This window comes from Symphalangus syndactylus, chromosome 17 (genome assembly GCF_028878055.3).
Source record: "Symphalangus syndactylus isolate Jambi chromosome 17, NHGRI_mSymSyn1-v2.1_pri, whole genome shotgun sequence".
NCBI classification, from domain to species: domain Eukaryota; kingdom Metazoa; phylum Chordata; class Mammalia; order Primates; family Hylobatidae; genus Symphalangus; species Symphalangus syndactylus.
The window spans coordinates 98,748,198-98,766,942 of NC_072439.2; the positions used below are offsets into that span (position 1 = coordinate 98,748,198).

Here is an 18,745-nt window from a genome sequence, read left to right on the forward strand (position 1 = left end):
CGTGAGTCACCACGCCTGGCCTGCTCGGTTACTCTGTGGGCATATAAGAATTATTTTAGGAGAGCTGCTACTTAAAAAAAAAAAAAAAAAAATTAACGAGAATCCTAATTGTCATCGTTCAATTGTGACCTTTAGCTGTCACATCCCCAGTCTTTTTGGTATCTTTTTGCTCTTAGCCCCTTATTATTGATCCTGTTTCTTTGCTTGTTGACTTGAGGTTGGGTACCTACATAAAATTATTTATGTGAGTTTCCTTGATATGGTCCTGTCTGTTTTTACCTTGAGCAAGTGAAAGTTTAATGTGGTTTTTCTTACTAGTAATAAGAATATAAGTTAGGATTTTATGTCCAACTTCCTAATTTTAAAACCTGTTTCTTGTGACTTTGAACTTTCCTAAAACAAACATATGATTAGTTTATGTTAGAGCATAGCAATTTTTATGGTAATAAGTGGTTTTCTAAATATATTGAAAGATGATATGTATACTGGAAGAGTCAGAAAGACCATTTAGGGTTTAGATAGCGTTTATTATTTATAATACTAAGTAGTCTCAAACTTACCTATTCATAGATATATCCAAATATACCTATTTCTATATTCAAATGTATCTGTTTTATATTCAAATATGTCTATTTCCTTGAGATTACCTGATTCTAAAGCTGAACATTTGAGAACCTAATTAATCTCTGACAAACTGGTACAATCTAAAATGAGACCATTATTGAGCAAATGATTAGTTAGGAGGTCTAACCTGATGGAAATAATGTGTCTTCTTGTTTCTGTTACTTTTAAACTTTTAATGTGTCTTCTTTCTGATACTTTTAAACTTTTATTATGTATTTAAGTTTCTTTAGTGTTTTGTGTTTGAAACCTGTTATTTTTGAAACTTAGTATTATGTTTGAAAATCACTTATAAAAACAGTGGAGTTCATTAAAAGGAATAATAATATCACAATCAATTTACACTTAAAATGCTTGACTGAGCTTCCAGCTTTCTGTTTATTCTAGGAACTATTGTGAGCATAGGTGACCCTAAGAAAAAATATACAAGATATGAAAAAATTGGACAAGGGTAAGTATTTGTGACTGTATTACGATAATATTCAGTATTCATTATTTCCTGGCTTTATAGCATGATGTTTATTTTGCCTGCTGACATCAAGTACTTATACAGTATTCTGTGAGTGGTACCCTTGGGGGATTTGTGTAAATAAATAATGCAGTTATTTGTAGATGCTGTTAAAAAACTGTACTAGTTGTTAGCAATGACTGTGTATCATTATTTTTTCTTAAGTGTCATTTCCCATCCGTGATAAAGAATTAGAGGGAAGAATTACCCATAAAATATATTTAAAAGACAGTAAGAATATTTACTGCAGGATTATAAGCAATTAAAAAATGCATTTAAATCATGTCATTGTGTATTGACTTTTGAGTCTACTGATCTGATTTTGTTGTGTAATTTGTATTTTTAAAGTATACTAACTAAACTCCTTTTTTCTGTTGCTTGGAAGCAAATAAACACCTTAATTTTTAATGTTATTAAATTCTGGAAAGCATTCTGTGAATTTAGAGTGAGGGCTTAAGCAATTTTTGAAAACTTCCATATGAATTCCTTCCTCCCTCCCTTCCTTCCCTTCCTTCCCTTCATTCTCTTCCTTCTGTTCCTTCCTTCCTTCTTTTTTTTTTTTTGGTGGAGTCTGTCACCCAGGCTGGAGTGCAGTGACATAATCTCGGCTCACTGCAACCTCTGCCTTCCGGGTTCAAACGATTCTTCTGCCTCAGCCTCCCAAAGTGTTGAGATTACAGGTGTGAGCCACTGCACCAGGCCTGAATTTCTTCCTAACAGCTAAATTCAATTGCAGCATTGGTTTCATGAAAGAGAATTGAAGATTATCTTATTATTTTTGAGCATGAATGAACACGCAATACCTATCCATATGGATGACCGTCACAAATCCAGTGTTGAATAACAAAAGCAAGTTGCAGAATAATATGTGAAATGAAACTATATGATGTTTAAAAATTAGACAAAGTATATTTTATAGAGATACATATCTGTGTCCTTTGTAGTTAAAAGTATGGAGAAATGCATGAAAATGATGAACATCAAATACAGGATAAACACCAAATACAGATCACCTTTGGGAGGAAGGAGACTGCTGCCAGAAAGGGCTTATGGGAATCTTCAAATTATTTATAGTTATTTGTATCTTAATCAGGGAAGTGTATCCATAAGTATATATTATATATTTTTTTTCTTGCTCTTTTTTCCCTACAGTTTTGTAGGTCTGAAATATTTCAAACATAAGTTTTGGCCACAAGGATTGTCTCTTTTTCTTCCCCCACCCCCTTTCCTCATGTTTTTGCTTTTACTCCTTTTAAGCATGTTAGGTCATCCTGTTCTTTAATTCTTTTTCAGTTGCTTGAAGTGTAAAGTCTTTGGATATTGCAAATGCTAGTGATTTATCAACCTTAAATCTGGTTGTGTGTTTTCTCCCTCTAGGGCTTCTGGTACAGTTTTCACTGCTACTGACGTTGCATTGGGACAGGAGGTAGTTACTTTGTCATAATCCTGGGTGTTACCATTATTTTGTCATATAGGTGGAAACTAGATAAAGCTGGGAAGAAGCAATAGGAATCTCTTTTAAGTTGAACATGTTGTAAGAATTGCTCTACGTATTTTTATAGCACTTCTGTCAGTAAGGGGAACAAAGAAGGAATTATGAGTTTAATGTCATAAATAGGCAAATATTTAAAAATTGTTTTCTCAGCTTGAAGTGAAAAGAGGATTAATTCTTAGTATTGGACTGACCGTGGATGTATTTATCAACTTCAAGATAAATCTAAAACTAGGCTCTAAACATTACAAAGCATTATGCACAGGCAACGTGCAAGGAAAAGTGCTACCTAGGAGTCATAGCATTGCGTAATACCATATACGTACCATAAGTTATTAACTGCTTGGTGTTTGTAACTTTCTAAGAGAATTCGTAAACCTGATTTTTTTTCAATCCTGTTTTCATTATAGGTCGCTATCAAACAAATTAATTTACAGAAACAGCCAAAGAAGGAATTGATCATTAACGAGATTCTGGTGATGAAAGAATTAAAAAATCCCAACATAGTTAACTTCTTGGACAGGTAAATACGAATATTTCTTCAACATTGGGATAAAAATGTAGACGTTTTAAGTCTCATGGTTTGGGGGGTGGGGCTAGCCACTTTAGAATAAACTGTCAGTGCTGAGAAATAAGATTGAAGAAAGAAGAGAGGTAAAAATAGCACACTGCAGTTTTAGAACGTCCTTCTCTAGAAGGATATCACTTGGCAAGTGAGAGAAGGCAGTTAAATGAAGGCCATAGCTGGTGGTGTTTATGCTCATCTCAAATGACCTGAAGCGAAAACATGAATGGTTGGCGGTGATTCATGTCTTGACTGACAGAGGGGACTGGTTACATGGTTTTTAAACTTGTAGATCAATTTTTATTTCAAATGCTATCCTTCATGGACAAATTGTATGTCTATCAAAACCTCATTTAGTTTAGGAATTAATGTTAAATAACAGACCAAAAAGCAGAATAGAAAATGATGCGTATTGGCCGGGTGCAGTGGCTCACACCTGTAATCCCAGCTACTCAAGAGGCTGAGGCAGGAGAATCGCTTGAACCCAGGAGGTGGAGGTTGCAGTGAGCCAAGATTGCACCACTGCACTCCAGCCTGGGCAACGGAATGAGACTCCATCTCAAACAAAAAAGAAAGAAAAGAGAATGACGTATATTACTACAACTGCTTTTGAAAAAGCAGTCACATACACGAATGAAAGAAGATTCGTTGAAACTGATAACAGTGGTTGTATTGAAGATAGAGGTGATTATAGGTGATTTTCTTCCATATTTAAATGTGTTTAGAATGAGGAAAAAATAATATGTTTTGAGACTTTAGCCCTAGTTACGGAGAACATGTTCATAGAAATAAACTTTTCAGGCTAGGCGCGGTAGCTCACGCCTATAATCCCAGCACTTTGGGAGGCCGAGGCAGGCGGATCACCACGTCATGAGATCGAGACCATCCTGGCCAACATAGTGAAACCCTGTCTCTACTAAAAATACAAAAATTAGCTGGGCATGGTGCCGTGCACCTGTAGTCCCAGCTACTGGGGAGGCTGAGGCAGGAGAATTGCTTGAACCCAAGAGGCAGAGGTTGCGGTGAGCCAAGATCCTGCCACTGCATTCCAGCCTGGCAACAGAGTGAGACTCTGTCTCAAAAAAAAAAATAAAAAATAAACTTTTCAGGTACAGTTCCCTGCTTTTTAAAATAACATTTCAAGTCAGCATAGTATGGTGGTTAAGATAAGCCATGGGCTTTGGAATCATTGATACTTGGCTTCAGATTCTGGTTCTGTCACTTACTATTAATAGCTATGTGCCCTTGGATGAGTCACTTAACCTCTGCAAGCCTTTGTCTCTTTATCTTTAAAACAGGACTACTAATTTCTATATTGTAGGGTTATTTTAATCAGAATGATCTGTGCATACTCAAACTACAATTGTGGGCAAACTAACTTTAAAATGATTCAGGATCATAACCTCAGTTATTTTTCTGTGCTGTTACGTAGCAGCTTTCCAGTTTTCTTCCTAACTCTCAAGCTACCAGCTCTAGTTTTATTGTTAGGGTGTTTAATATTTGAATTCTTCAACATAGAATACCATGTGTTTAGGAAAAATAAAAGTGTGACTGTATTTGATATGTTGTATTTTTAGTTACCTGGTAGGAGATGAATTGTTTGTGGTCATGGAATACCTTGCTGGGGGGTCACTCACTGATGTGGTAACAGAAACCTGCATGGACGAAGCACAGATTGCTGCTGTATGCAGAGAGGTAGGTTTGCCTCCTCCTTGATATGTTATGGTGATATGTGGTTAGCAAGAAGTGAACAAAAGGAAATTTTTCTGCACAGGTAATTGTTATTGTGGGAGGTGCTTTCTCCGTACACATTCTCTGCAAATTACTCCCTCTCCAGACCATTTCGTTCTACACAGGAGTTTCAGCCCTTTCCTTTAGGTATAAGATAACTTGGGAATGAATTGGGGACCTTTCAAGATCCAGATTCACAAGGAAATTACGGTAGAGTGACGATCATCATTTACCATCCAAACAGGACACTTTTGAGAGTAAAGGGGTGTATATCATTAGAAATACACCACTCAGGCCGGGCGCGGTGGCTCACGCCTTTAATCCCAGCACTTTGGGAGGCTAAGGCAGGCGGATCACAAGGTCAGGAGATCGAGACCATCCTGGCTAACACGGTGAAACCCTGTCTCTACTAAAAATACAAAAAAATTAGCCGAGCATGTTGGCGGGCACCTGTAGTCCCAGCTACTCGGGAGGCTGAGGCAGGAGAATGGTGTGAACCCCGGAGGTGGAGCTTGCAGTAAGCCGAGATCGCACCACTGCACTGCAGCCTGGGCAACAGAGCGAGAGTCCGTCTCAGGAAAAAAAAAAAAAAAAGAAATACACCACTCAGCTGGAAGTGGTGGCTCATGCCTGTAATCCTAGCACTTTGGGAGGCCAAGGCAGGCAGATTCCCTGAGGTTAGGAGTTTGAGACCAGCCTGGGAAACATGGTGAAACCCCATCTCTACTAAAAATACAAAAATTAGCCAGGCATGGTGGTGTGTGCCTGTAATCGCAGCTACTCGGGAGGCTGAGGCAGGAGAATCGCTTGAGCTGGGGAGGCGGACATTGTAGTGAGCCAAGATTGCGCCACTGCACTCCATCCTGGGCGACAGAGCAAGATTGTCTCAAAAAAAAAAAAAAAAAAAAAAAAGAGGCTGGGTACAGTGTCTGTCGCCTGTAATCCCAGCACTTTGGGAGGCCGAGGCGGGCAGATCACGAGGTCAAGAGATCGAGACCATCCTGACCAAGATGGTGAAACCCCGTCTCTACTAAAAATACAAAAATTAGCCGGGCGTGGTGGCACGCAGCTGTAGTCTCAGCTACTCGGGAGGCTGAGACAGGAGATTCGTGTGAACCCAAGAGGCGGAGGTTGCAGTGAGCCGAGATCGTGCCACTGCATTCCAGCCTGGCGACAGAGCAAGACACTGTCTTAAAAAAAAAAAAAAAAAAAAGAAAGAAATACGCCACTCAGCAGTGGAAACTAGAACTATCTCAGGTCAAGCAGGACACTTATTTGCCTTAAGTATCAATAAGTCTGTGCCTGGCTTCATTGAGTTCACTAATGGTGAAGAAACTGGTTATTTCTTTATATTCATTAATGAATTTCTAGACATACTATTAGCTTAAGCCAGTAGAATTCTGCCAAATTGCCAATTTAAGCCAAAAATAAGCCTTCTTTTTTCCACCTATATCTGAGCTTTTTCTACAGATGAGATTTGGGCTAATGGTTTGCTTATTGTCACTGAAATTTCTAATATCATAGGAATCGGTGTCACAAAGGGCAAAATTTTAAGTTTATAAGACTATATTGTGTTTTCTATGATTTGGCTTTCAGCAGTTCTTCAGTGACATGTGAATTACAAACTTTGTTCATATAAGGATGATACATATATATTTCCCTTTTCCATCTGTCATTAAGATGTTAAAAATATTAAAATTTTAATTCTGAGTTGTGTTCTACCTGAGGAATAGTACCTCTTTGGTTGAAGGGAGGAAATAAGAACTCTTGAAAAGAATATCAATAGAATATGATAGTCCTTAACAATGGATGCTTGGTCACTGAAAAGCTGATAAAAACAAGAATTTACCTATTTATACTTAATTTTGTTTTTTCTAGTACATTTCTTTGTAATTGATATAAAAATTAATTTTGGAAGTTCCTCTAATTTGGGTTTTCTTTTGTGTGCCAGAACTTTTAAACTGTGACAAGTTTGTTTCTGTTTATTTGTACAAGTATTTTCTGGAGCTTTGAATCTGATTATTGCCTGGTAAATGTATTGTGGTAACACCCAATTTTTCCTTGAATGAATAGTAGAAGATTTTGGATGAGATTTTTGGTTGTGCAGACTTTGTTCTTCTCTGATGGGAGTAAGAAATAAAAGCACAGCTAACTCATACCCGTAGTTTATATTCAAAAACACTAGAGTGAGCAGATTTTTAAAACGTCATCTCGTTCTCGTTTGTAAGGAAGGGAGGAGTTTACCCCCACTTTGTGACTCAGTGCTCTCTGAAATACGGTGTAAGAGGAAAGTTATTCTTGCATCATTCATGTCCAAGTTGTAGATACAGCTTAATATAAAATCGGGCGTTAAAGAACATCTTATCTCCAATGAACAACTAAATGGAACCAGGCCACCCAGAATCTTACCTGCTTCTCAGTGGCTCACATTGATTAGCCTTCTGAGTATCTCATATTCAAATGGGAATGATCAAGGTTTTTTCATTACTGTTGAAATGATTTCTGAAGAGCCTGTGCATGTTTACCAAGTGTTGTATACCTTTAGGCATTTAAACCTGAAAGAGGCTATTTTTTTTTTTTTTTTTTTTGAGACTGAGTCTCGCTCTGTCACCCAGGCTGGAGTGCAGTGGCACAATCTCAGCTTACTGCAACCTCCGCCTCCTGGATTCAGGGGATTCTCCTGCCTCAGCCACCCGAGTAGCTGGGATTACAGGCCTGAGGCACCACACCTGGCAAATTTTTCTTTCTTTCTTTCTTTCTTTCTTTCTTTCTTTCTTTCTTTCTTTCTTTCTTTCTTTCTTTCTTTCTTTCTTTCTTTCTTTCTTTTTTTGAGATGGAGTCTTGCTCTGTCACCCAGGCTGGAGTGCCGTGGCGTGATCTTGGCTCACTGCAAGTTCTGCCTCCCAGGTTCAAGCGATTCTGCTATCTCAGCCTCCTGAGTAGCTGGGGTTACAGGTGCACACCACCACACCCAGCTATTTTCTTTGTATTTTTAGCAGACACAGGGTTTCACCATGTTGGCCAGGCTGGTCTCAAACTGCTGACCTCAGGTAATCCACCTGCCTCGGTCTCCCAAAGTGCTGGGATTACAGAAGTGAGCCACCATGCCTGGCCTCACCTGGCACGTTTTTGTATTTTTTAGTAGAGATGCGGTTTTGCCATGTTGGCCAGGCTGGTCTTGAATTCCTGCCCTCAAGTGATCTGCCTGTCTCACCCAGCCAAGAGGCAAGAAATTATACAGACCCAGCTAAACAATGTCTCTGAGTAAGATCAGAGGGTAGGAGGGGAGCTGACTTTTTAAAAGATTTTATTTTCTTATATAAAACTTTAAGGAGGAGATCTAATTACTTTTCATAACTTTGTATATAAGAGAGGATGTTTTTTCTTTATAAATAGAAGTGTTGGAGGGTCTTCTGCTGGGCACTGGAAGCAACGCTCAGGCCATAACTACTGCATGGGAAGCTCCCTGTGTCTTTTCAGGGACTGTTTCATTAACAGGTGTTTTTCTTCTGTTCAGTGTTTACAGGCGTTGGAGTTTTTACATGCTAATCAAGTGATCCACAGAGACATCAAAAGTGACAATGTACTTTTGGGAATGGAAGGATCAGTTAAGCTCAGTGAGTAACAAATGGACAATTCACAATCATTTATTATAATTTTCTGCCTTTTGTTTAATTAAAAACTTTTCTTGACCAATACAAGGATTAATAATGATTTAATATAGGAAGAGGTGAGACCTTTGAAAACTGAGTGATCCTCTGAGGGTTTTAACTAATCAATGCCAGAGAAAGGACTCGCTGGATAAGACATTACCTAATAATTACCACTAGATAAGACATTATTAGGTAATGCCTTGTCTTGTCTTTTGAGATGGTGGAATTTCGCTTTTGTGGCCCAGGCTGGAGTGCAACGGCGTGATCTTGGGCTCACCGCAACCTCCGCCTCCTGGGTTCAAGCGATTCTCCTGCCTCAGCCTCCTGAGTAGCTGGGATTACAGGTGTGCACCACCACACCCAGCTAATTTTTGCATTTTTAGTAGAGACGGGATTTCTCCACATTGGTCAGGCTGGTCTCGAGCTCCTGAACTCAGGTGATCTTCCCGCCTTAGCTTCCCAAAGTGCTGGGATTACAGGCGTGAGCCACCGTGCCTGGCCATGATTGCTTATTTTTAAGTAATCTTAATGGGCAAGCTCTCATACATTTTTGGTGAATACACATGAAAATGAATTAAACTTTTGGATGAATTTTTTTTTCTGGCTCTGCCATTTACTAAGTGAGTAACCTTGGATAAGTTGTCTTTATGCCTCAGTTTTCCTGTTTGTAAAATGGGAATAATTGTAATAATAAATGTACCTTTCTCATAGGGTTGCCATGAGGATTAAATATTTTAATGCTTATAAGGTCCTTAAACAGTACCCGGATTGTTTTAAGTACTCATTTTAGCTATAAATGTTATTTGACCTGTTACTCTTTTAGAATTCTCTCCTGTAGAGTTTCTAAACTTACATACCACAGTAAGTACAAGGATGTTCTCTGCAATATTGTAAAGAAAAACCAAAACTATCTTAAGTGTTGAGCAGTAAGGGAATAAATTAAATGGATTATTATATTTTTATATTCTGTATAGTTTTTAAGATGAGGGAGGCTGGGCGCAGTGGCTCACGCCTGTAATCCCAGCACTTTGGGAGGCTGAGGCAGGTGGATTGCTTGAGTCCAAGAGTTTGAGACCAGACTGAGCAACATGGCAAGACTCCATCTGTACTAAAAATACAACAATTAGCCGGGCGTGGTGGCAGGCGCCTCTAGTCCCAGCTACTCGGGAGGCTGAGGTAGGAGGATGGCTTGAGCACAGGAGGCAGAGATTGCCGTAGCCGAAATTGCTCTACTGCACACAGCGTGGGCAACGGAGTGAAACCCTGTGACAAAAAATTTATAAATAAAAAAATTTTTAAATAGGCAGATAATGTACTAATATGGAAAGATCTCTTAAAAAGTGGTTTTACAAAAGTTTACAGAATATCCTGATTGGTAATACAAACCAAACAGTTCACAGATATTATTCATGCATATGTACATGCATAACAAACAGTCTAAAGCTTACAAACCTAAATTTTAACAGTAGTCACATATGAAATAGAATGGGTTTAACAGTATAAGAAAGAATTCTAAATAGTAATCCTGACTTTTCCACTAAGTGAACATTGAGTACGACACTAGGCATCCTGCGCCTCCGTTACAGGTGAGATTGAGAAGATAATGCTGGTGGCGACCTTAGGCTCTCTGCTGAGATGATGGATGTTTAGTGATTCTGGCTTCTGTTTGTTTTATTCACAGATAGTTTACAGCTGGGTGTGGTGGCTCACACTTGTAATCCCAACACTTTGGGAGGCCAAGGTGGGAAGATCCCTCCCTATGTTGCCCAGGAGTTCAAGACCAGCCTAGGCAACATAGGGGGACTCCGTCTCTACAAAAAATTTTAAAAATTAGACAAAATTAAAAAACAAAGTAGTTTCCATGACCTGACCTTCACCTGATTCACGGCATTTAGTTTTGGTGTCTACCTTTGCTTTACTTTTTTGTAGACCTCTTTCAGTTTTATTGAATTTTTTAGGATAGAATGAATTATTCAGAATAAAAGGCCTCCTGATAATTTGGACTCTGTGGCAAGTAAAAGTAAAATGTGAGAGTGTGTTACATCATGAAAATATTTTTAAACTCATTCTGGTTTACTTTATTAATAAAATCTTTAAAAACAAGAGGCTGAATAGTCAAAATATAATTAATTTCATCATCTGAAGTGAAGTCTTTTGTTAAAACCATCCATGGAAGCCATTAACTCTGTTTTGTTTTGTTTTGTTTTGTAGCTGACTTTGGTTTCTGTGCCCAGATCACCCCTGAGCAGAGCAAACGCAGTACCATGGTCGGAACGCCATACTGGATGGCACCAGAGGTGGTTACACGGAAAGCTTATGGCCCTAAAGTTGACATATGGTCTCTGGGTATCATGGCTATTGAGATGGTAGAAGGAGAGCCTCCATACCTCAATGAAAATCCCTTGAGGGTAAGATCAATTAAATGCCAGCCTTGTTAAATATTTTTCTTTAAAACTTATTTAGAACTTGCGTGTGCCAGGCACTGTCCAAGAATTTAAAGTAGAAAGTTGATAAAACCTAATCTCTGCCCCTAACTCTGCATCTAAAATTCATTTGCTCTCTGAGTTACAAATTAATGTGTTAGGTGAAGACTTTGTAGGTTTTTAGTAGTAAGCTGTATTGTTTGTATTTTATGTAGGAAGTTTGGAGCACCTGTCTCTAAACCTTCTCCTTTTATTTTTTAAGATGTTTTGAGACAAGGTCCCACTCTCTTGCCCAATCTAGAGTGCGGTGGCACAATCTCAGCTCACTGCAACCTCCACCTCCCAGGTTCAAGCAATCCTCCTACCTCAGCCTCCTAAGTAGCTGGGACTATGGGTGCGTGCCACCACACCCAGCCGATTTTTGTATTTTTCATAGAGATAGGGTCTCTCCATGTTGGGTCAGGCTAGTCTCAAATTCTTGACCTCGGTTGATCCACCTGCCTCGGCCTCCCAAAGTGCTGGCATTACAGGTGTGAGCCACTGCACCTGGCCACTTCTCTTTATTTTAAATTACCATATGTGGCTCAACATTATCAGTTATTAAGGAAATGTAAATCAAAACCTCAACAATGAGAGGCTGAGGCAAGAGAATTGCTTGAACCCAGGAGGTGGTGGTTGCAATGAGCCAAGATGGCACTACCGCACTCCAGCCTGGGCAACAGGGTGAGACTCTATCTCAGAAAAAAAACAACAAAAAAAAAACCCCACCCCAACAGGATAACACTTCACAACTACTAGAATGTCTGTACTCAAAAAGACAATAATAAATATTGGTGACCGCGTGCAGTGGCTTACACCTGTAGTCCCAGCACTTTGGGAGGCCGAGGTTGGGAGTTCAAGATCAGCCTGACCAACATGGAGAAACCCCGTCTTTACTGAAAATACAAAATTAGCCAGACATGGTGGGCGCCTGTAATCCCAGCTACTTGGGAGGCTGAGGCAAGAGAATCGCTTAAACCTGGGAGGCGGAGGTTGCAGTGAGCCGAGATCGCGCCATTGCACTCCAGCCTGGGCGACAAAGCAAAACTCTGTCTCCGTAAATAAATAGATAAATGTTGGTGAGGAGATAAGGAAACTGGAAACCTCATTCATTGCAAAATATAAAATGGTACATCTGCTTTGGAAAACAATTTGACAATTCTGTATGAAGTTAATACTGAATTACCAAATGACCTAGCAGTTCCTCTGCTGGGTACAGAGCCAAGAGAATTAAAATCATACATCCGTATAAAAACCTGCATGCAGCCTGAATTATTTCCACTGAAAAGTGGAAATAATTCAAACCTGGTGAACAGTGGAATATTATTGGGTCATAGAAAGGAAGGAAGTGCCAATCAGTGTTACAGCGTTGAACCTTGAAAGTACTGTGCTAAGTGAAAGAAGCCGAACAGCAGGTGGCAGTAGATTCTGGCTGTCTGTTTCCTGAATGCTTTTCATCCAGTTGCCAAAGATTCCAGTTCATGTGGGCAGTTAAAGTACTTCCATAGAGGTGATTAATTTAGACCACTTTTCAGAATGATGTTTAAAGCCCTCTAATTTCATTCATTCATTTAGCCAGTATTGGTTTGAGTACCTGCCATGTGCTAAGCACTATTCAAAATGCTGTCTAAAAGAACCCACAAAAATTCCTGCTCTTATAGAACTTATATTCTAGTGGGAAAAGAGAGAAAAACAAAATAGATCAGAATAGCGTGTAATATATTGAATAATGGACTCTCGAGTGCTGAGACTGGCAGGAAGGAGGGTGTTTACTTTCAAAAGGTGCTTGGAGAGCTGGGCACAGTGGCTCACGCCTGTCATCCCAGCATTTTGGGAGGCCAAGGTAGGAGGATTGCTTGAGCCTAGGAGTTGAAGGCCAGCCTAGGCAACATAGTGAGACTCCATCTCTACAAAAAATTTAAAAATTAGCCAAGCCTGTTAGTGTGTGCCTGTAATCACAGCTGACTGGGACCATCGTCCTGCCCCAGGGGTGGGTCACTTGGGCCCAAGGAAGGTGAGGCTGCAGCGAGCTGTTGCCACATCACTGCACTCCTAGGCCCTGTCTCAAAAAAATACAATAAAAATAAAATGTGAAATTAAATCAAAAGCGTGCATAGGGAGGGCTTCACTGAGGTGACATTTGGACGCAGGAAGTAAGAGTGTGATACTTACCTGAGGGAAAAGCATTCTAAGCAGAAGGCACAGCAAGTGCAAAAGCTCTAAAGCAGGAGGGTTCCTCGTGTACTGAGAGATGATTCCGGACCTCAGCACAGCTGGCGTACGCTGAGCAAACAGCGAGAGGTGCGGTCGATCAGCAAAGAAACCAGGCCAGACTGTAGTGCCTTATGAGAGCTCTGGAAGGATTCTGGCTTTTCCTGGAGGACAAATGGGAAACTGTTAGAGAGATTTGAGCAGAGGAGCAAATTGGTCTCCTTCGGTTTTAATAGGATTGCCCTGGCTACGTTGTTGAGAGATCCTCAAGGAAGGCAAAGACAGAGCAGAAGACAGTCAGGAGGCTGATGTCATAATTCAGGCAAGCAGTGATGATGGCCTAGACCAGGGCAGTGTCAGTGGAGGTGGGAAAAAGTGGTGTGATTCTGGATATATTTTGAAAGAAGAGTCTACATGAGAGAGAAAAGACTAACGGGATCTGTTCCCGAGTAAGTCCACTGCGTTCCTGTGCAAAGCTGAAGAGTCTTACAAGGCTGCGTCCACAGCCAGGAGTACGCTCAGGCTTCCGAAGAGGCTCGCCTCCAGTGGCCTTCACTGTGGCAAAAAGGTCTACTTGAACCCCAGTGAGATCAGTAAAATCACCAGCGCCAAGCTCCTATCAGCAGATCCAGAAGCTGATCAAAGATGGGCTGATTATCTGCAAGCCTGTGACTATCCCTTCCCAGGCTGGATCCCCGCAAAAAAAAAAAAAAAACACCTTGGGCCAGGCACGGTGGCTCATGCTCGTAATCTCAGCACTTTGGGAGGCCGAGGTGGGCAGATCACTTGAGGTCAGGAGTGCGTGACCAGCCTAACATGGTGAAACCTCGTGTCTACTAAAAATACAAAAATGAGCCAGGCATGGTGGTGCGCAACTGTATTCCCAGCTACTCGGGAGGCTGAGGTGAGAGAATTGCTTGAAACTGGGCAACAGAGAGAGATTCTGTCTCAAAAAAAAAAAAAAAAAACCACCTTGGCCCACAGGCATATGGGCATAACTGCTAATGCACAGATTACCAAAAAGGCAGCCTGGATGAGGAAGATGAGAATTGCACCCCAGCTGCTCAGAAGACACTATGAATCGATGGAGATTGACCTTCACGTGTGTCAGAGCCTGTACATGAAGTGAAGGGAGACATGTTCAAAAACAAGCAGGTTCTTCAGAACTCATTCCAAGCTGAAGATAGACAAGGCCTCAAGAAGCTTCTCATTGACCAGGCCAGGGCACATGGGTCTAAGACCAGGAAAGCACTGTAGTTCCATGGAGAGTGCCTCTGGGCCAAGAGAAAATCATTAAGACTGTCCCAGGAGGAAGAAACTAGGAAATAAAGGTCTCCCCCTCTCGTCTGTACATAGTGGATCTTGGTGATTACATAGATCCAGTCATTCAAATAAAACAAGATTTTATCTGCCTGATGGGGGAAAAAAGCATATTGGTAGGAATACAGAAATAGCCAGGACCCAACAATCACCCAGACATCAGTCAAAGTTTACCAGACAGGCAAAGGAGCAGGCAAATGCAGCCCATAATGAGAAAAACGTCCAGTCAGCTGAAACAGATACCACACAAGTTCATTAAAACATCTTACAACTGCATTTCACTTGTAAGAACTTTAAATGCATATTGCTTAGTGAAAGAATCCAGTCTAAAAAGGCTACATATTATTCAACTATAGAGAGTAAAAATGATTAGTGGTTATGGGGTTTGGCAGTGGGTAGGGGGGTAGAGAGGATGTGTAGATGGAAGCACAGGGAATTTTTTTGGGCAGTGAAATTACTTTGTATATTATAATGGTGGACACTGGACAGCATTCATTTGTCAAAACCCATGGAACAACTAGACATGGTGGTGCACACCTGTAGTCCCTGCTACTTGAAAGGCTGAAGCAGGGGGATCTCTTGAGCCCAGGAGTTCAAGGCCAGCCTGGGCAACATATCAAAAATGCATTAAAAAAAAAAAAAACATAGGACTGTGTAATGCAATACAGAGTGAACCCTAATGTAAACTGAGGGCTTTAATTTAATAGAAGTGTATCAATATTGGTTCATTTGTAACAAGTGTCCCATAGTATAATAATGAAGATAATAATAAAACTCCACATTGGGGAGGTTGCGTATGAGAACTCTGTACTATCTGTTCAATTTTCTGTAAACCTAAAACTTCTAAAAAATGGTCAGTTAAAAATAATAATTTAGGACCAGGCGCAGTGGCTCATGCCTGTAATACCAGCACTTTGGGAGGCCAGGGTAGGCAGATCGCTTGAGGTCAGGAGTTTGAGACTAGTATGGCCAACGTGGTGAAACCCCATCTCTACTAAAAATACAAAAATTAGTCAGGCGTAATGGTGCATGCCTGTACTCCCAGCTACTCAGGAGGCTGAGATGCGAGAATTGCTGGAACCCGGGAGGCAGAGGTTGCCATATGTTGAGATCGTGCCACTGCACTCCAGCCTGGGCAACAGAGCAAGAGACTATGAAAAGAAAAATAGGCCGGATGCAGTGGCTCACACCTGTAATCCCAGCACTTTGGGAGACCGAGGTGGGCAGATCACAAGGTCAGGAGTTTAAGACCAGCCTGGCCAACATAGTGGAACCCCGTCTCTACTGAAAATACAAAAAATTAGCCGGGCGTGGTGGCGGGCACCTGTAATCCCAGCTACTCGGAAGGCTGAGGCAGGAGAATCACTTGAACTCAGGAGGTGAAGGTTGCATCGAGCTGAGATCGCGCCATTGCATTCCAGCCTGGGCCACAGAGCCAGACTCCATCTCAAAAATAAATAATAAATAAATAAATAAAATTCAATTTATAGAAATGTAAAGGAAATAGAACTATGTAAGGATTTTCTAAAGGGAGTTGATTAAATTAGGAAACATTCATATAAGGCAATATGCACTTAAGCCATTACAGTAATTCTATAGATCTAGGTAGTTATTAGTAATGATGACCTGGGATAATTTGTTTTTTGGTTTTTATTTTTGAGACAGAGTCTTGCTGTGTTGCCCAGGCTGGAGTTCAGTGGTGCAATCTCGGCTCACTGCAACCTCCACCTCCCATGTTCAAGCAGTTCTCCTGCCTCAGCCTCCCGAGTAGCTGGAACTACAGGCATGTGCCACCACACCCAGCTAATTGTTTTTTTTGTATTTTTAGTAGCGATGGGGTTTTGCCATGTTGCCCAGCCTGGTCTCGAGCTCCTGAGCCCAGGCAATCCACTTGTCTTGGCATCCCAGAGTGCTAGGATTACGGGCATCAGCCACCATGCCCAGCCTAATTTGTTTTTATTTAGTTATTTAGTTATTTATTATTTATTTATTTATTTATTTTGAGACGGAGTCTCGCTCTGTCGCCCAGGCTGGAGTGCAGTGGCGCAATCTCGGCTCACTGCAAACTCCGCCTCCCATGTTCACGCCCTTCTCCTGCCTCAGCCTCCTGAGTAGCTGGGACTACAGGCGCCCGCCACCACACCCAGCTAATTTTTTGTATTTTTCACTAGAGACAGGGTTTCACCGTATTAGCCAGGATGGTCTCAATCTCCTGACCTTGTGACCCGCCCGTCTTAGCCTCCCAAAGTACTGGGATTTCAGGCATGAGCCTCCGCACCCAGCCTTTTTTTTTTTAAGTTTTAACAAGTCTCAATTTTTTTAATGATATGTATGACTTGAAAAAAATTTGAGAAAACTAAACAGGATGGTCAATGGTGAAGTTGCGGTTATTTTTAATTATTAACATTGTTTTATTTTTTAAAGCAATATGGGCCGGGCACAGTGGCTCACACCTGTAATCCAGCACTTTGGGAGGTCGAGGCAGGTGGATCACTTGAGGTCAGGAGTTCAAGACCAGCCTGACCAATATGATGAAACCCCATCTCTACTAAAAATACAAAGATTAGGCCGGGCGCGGTGGCTCACGCTTGTAATCCCAGCACTTTGGGAGGCCGAGGCGGGCGGATCACGAGGTCAGGAGATTGAGACCACGGTGAAACCCCGTCTCTACTAAAAAAAAATACAAAAAATTAGCCGGGCGTGGTGGCGGGCGCCTGTAATCCCAGCTACTCGGAGAGGCTGAGGCAGGAGAATGGCGTGAACCCGGGAGGCGGAGCTTGCAGTGAGCCGAGATTGTGCCACTGCACTCCAGCCTGGGCGACAGAGCGAGACTCCGTCTCAAAAAAAAAAAAAAAAAAAAATACAAAGATTAGCCGGTCATGGTGGTATACATCTGTAATCCCAGCTACTCGGGAGGCTGAGGCAGGAAAATTACTTGAACCCAGGTGACAGAGATTGCAATGAGCCGAGTTTGCACTACTGCACTCCAGCCTGGGTGACAGAACAAGATTCCGTCTCAACAAAAAAACAAAACAAAAGCAATATGTATTGCATTTATAACCAAAGAAAAACCAAAGGTGAATCTGATTTCGGAAAAATAACTTAAGGAAATGTAACATCTAAAAATAAGAGGAAAGTATCAAATCTAAATTTAAATGGGATAATGATAACCCCAGTTTAGTATTTATGGTGATTTTCTTTAAAGAAGAAAGAAGTCCTTAGACTTTATGGAGTGCTGTGTGACTGTGTTGAGCTATCTTAAGAGGATCAAAGATGTTCTTTTATTTTTAGGCCTTGTACCTAATAGCAACTAATGGAACCCCAGAACTTCAGAATCCAGAGAAACTTTCCCCAATATTTCGGGATTTCTTAAATCGGTGTTTGGAAATGGATGTGGAAAAAAGGGGTTCAGCCAAAGAATTATTACAGGTAAATTTAAAAATGATTTCATTTGGGGGAATAGTTGACTTTTTTGGTAACCAACGGAGAATTTTACTAGGGCTAATAATTAGATTTCACTATTCACTGATCACCAGCAGTATGGCAGCTGCTGCAATTTAGGCTTTCATCCTATCATTCTGAGCAAACTACTGCAAGGACAGAAAACCAAACACTGCATGTTCCCACTCATAGGTGGGAGATGAACAATGAGAACACTTGGACACAGGAAGGGGAACATCACACACCGGGGCCTGTCGTGGGGTGGAGGGAGGGGGAGGGATAGCATTAGGAGAAATACCTAATGTAAATGACAAGTTAATGGGTGCAGCAAACCAACATGGCACATGTGTACATATGTAACAAACCTGCACATTGTGCACGTGTACCCTAAAACTTAAAGTATTAAAAGGGTTTCATCTGCTGGGAATAAAATTCTGACAAAACTGTAATGTGCAGTTTGTGCATGGTATCAATCCTCAGACCTGTTTACATTTGTGCATAGTGTCAATCCTCAGACCTGTTTACATTTGTGCATAGTATCAATCCTCAGACCTGTTTATTGCTGGCGTGTGTATATTTGTCAAACTAAAATGATTCTGCTTTCATTCAACTCTGAAAGTAATGCATTGATTATGTTGGTCTTATGAAGGTATTAATATGTGTTTAGTTTATTATGATCGACAAGTAGTCTTTGGGGCTTAATTGAACAAAATTATTTTGTTTCTAACCTGATGAATGGCA

At 40.8% G+C, this 18,745-nt stretch overlaps 1 protein-coding gene across 4 annotated transcripts in view; it reads left to right on the plus strand.

Annotated features, from left to right (window-relative positions):
• The window catches only part of PAK2 (p21 (RAC1) activated kinase 2), a 99,803-nt gene that overhangs the window by 79,996 nt on the left and 1,062 nt on the right, over positions 1-18,745 (plus strand). For 3 of the 4 annotated variants that reach the window (XM_063622208.1, XM_063622207.1, XM_063622206.1), the window contains 7 exons: positions 1,009-1,072; positions 2,507-2,555; positions 3,032-3,144; positions 4,764-4,881; positions 8,435-8,534; positions 10,782-10,978; positions 17,855-18,139. In XM_063622208.1, the coding sequence (XP_063478278.1) occupies positions 1,009-1,072; positions 2,507-2,555; positions 3,032-3,144; positions 4,764-4,881; positions 8,435-8,534; positions 10,782-10,978; positions 17,855-18,124 (911 nt within the window). In that variant the 3' untranslated portion in view covers positions 18,125-18,139. Of the gene's footprint in view, positions 1-1,008; positions 1,073-2,506; positions 2,556-3,031; positions 3,145-4,763; positions 4,882-8,434; positions 8,535-10,781; positions 10,979-17,854; positions 18,140-18,745 lie in introns of those variants that run through there. The other variant, XM_063622209.1, reaches the window with a different exon arrangement.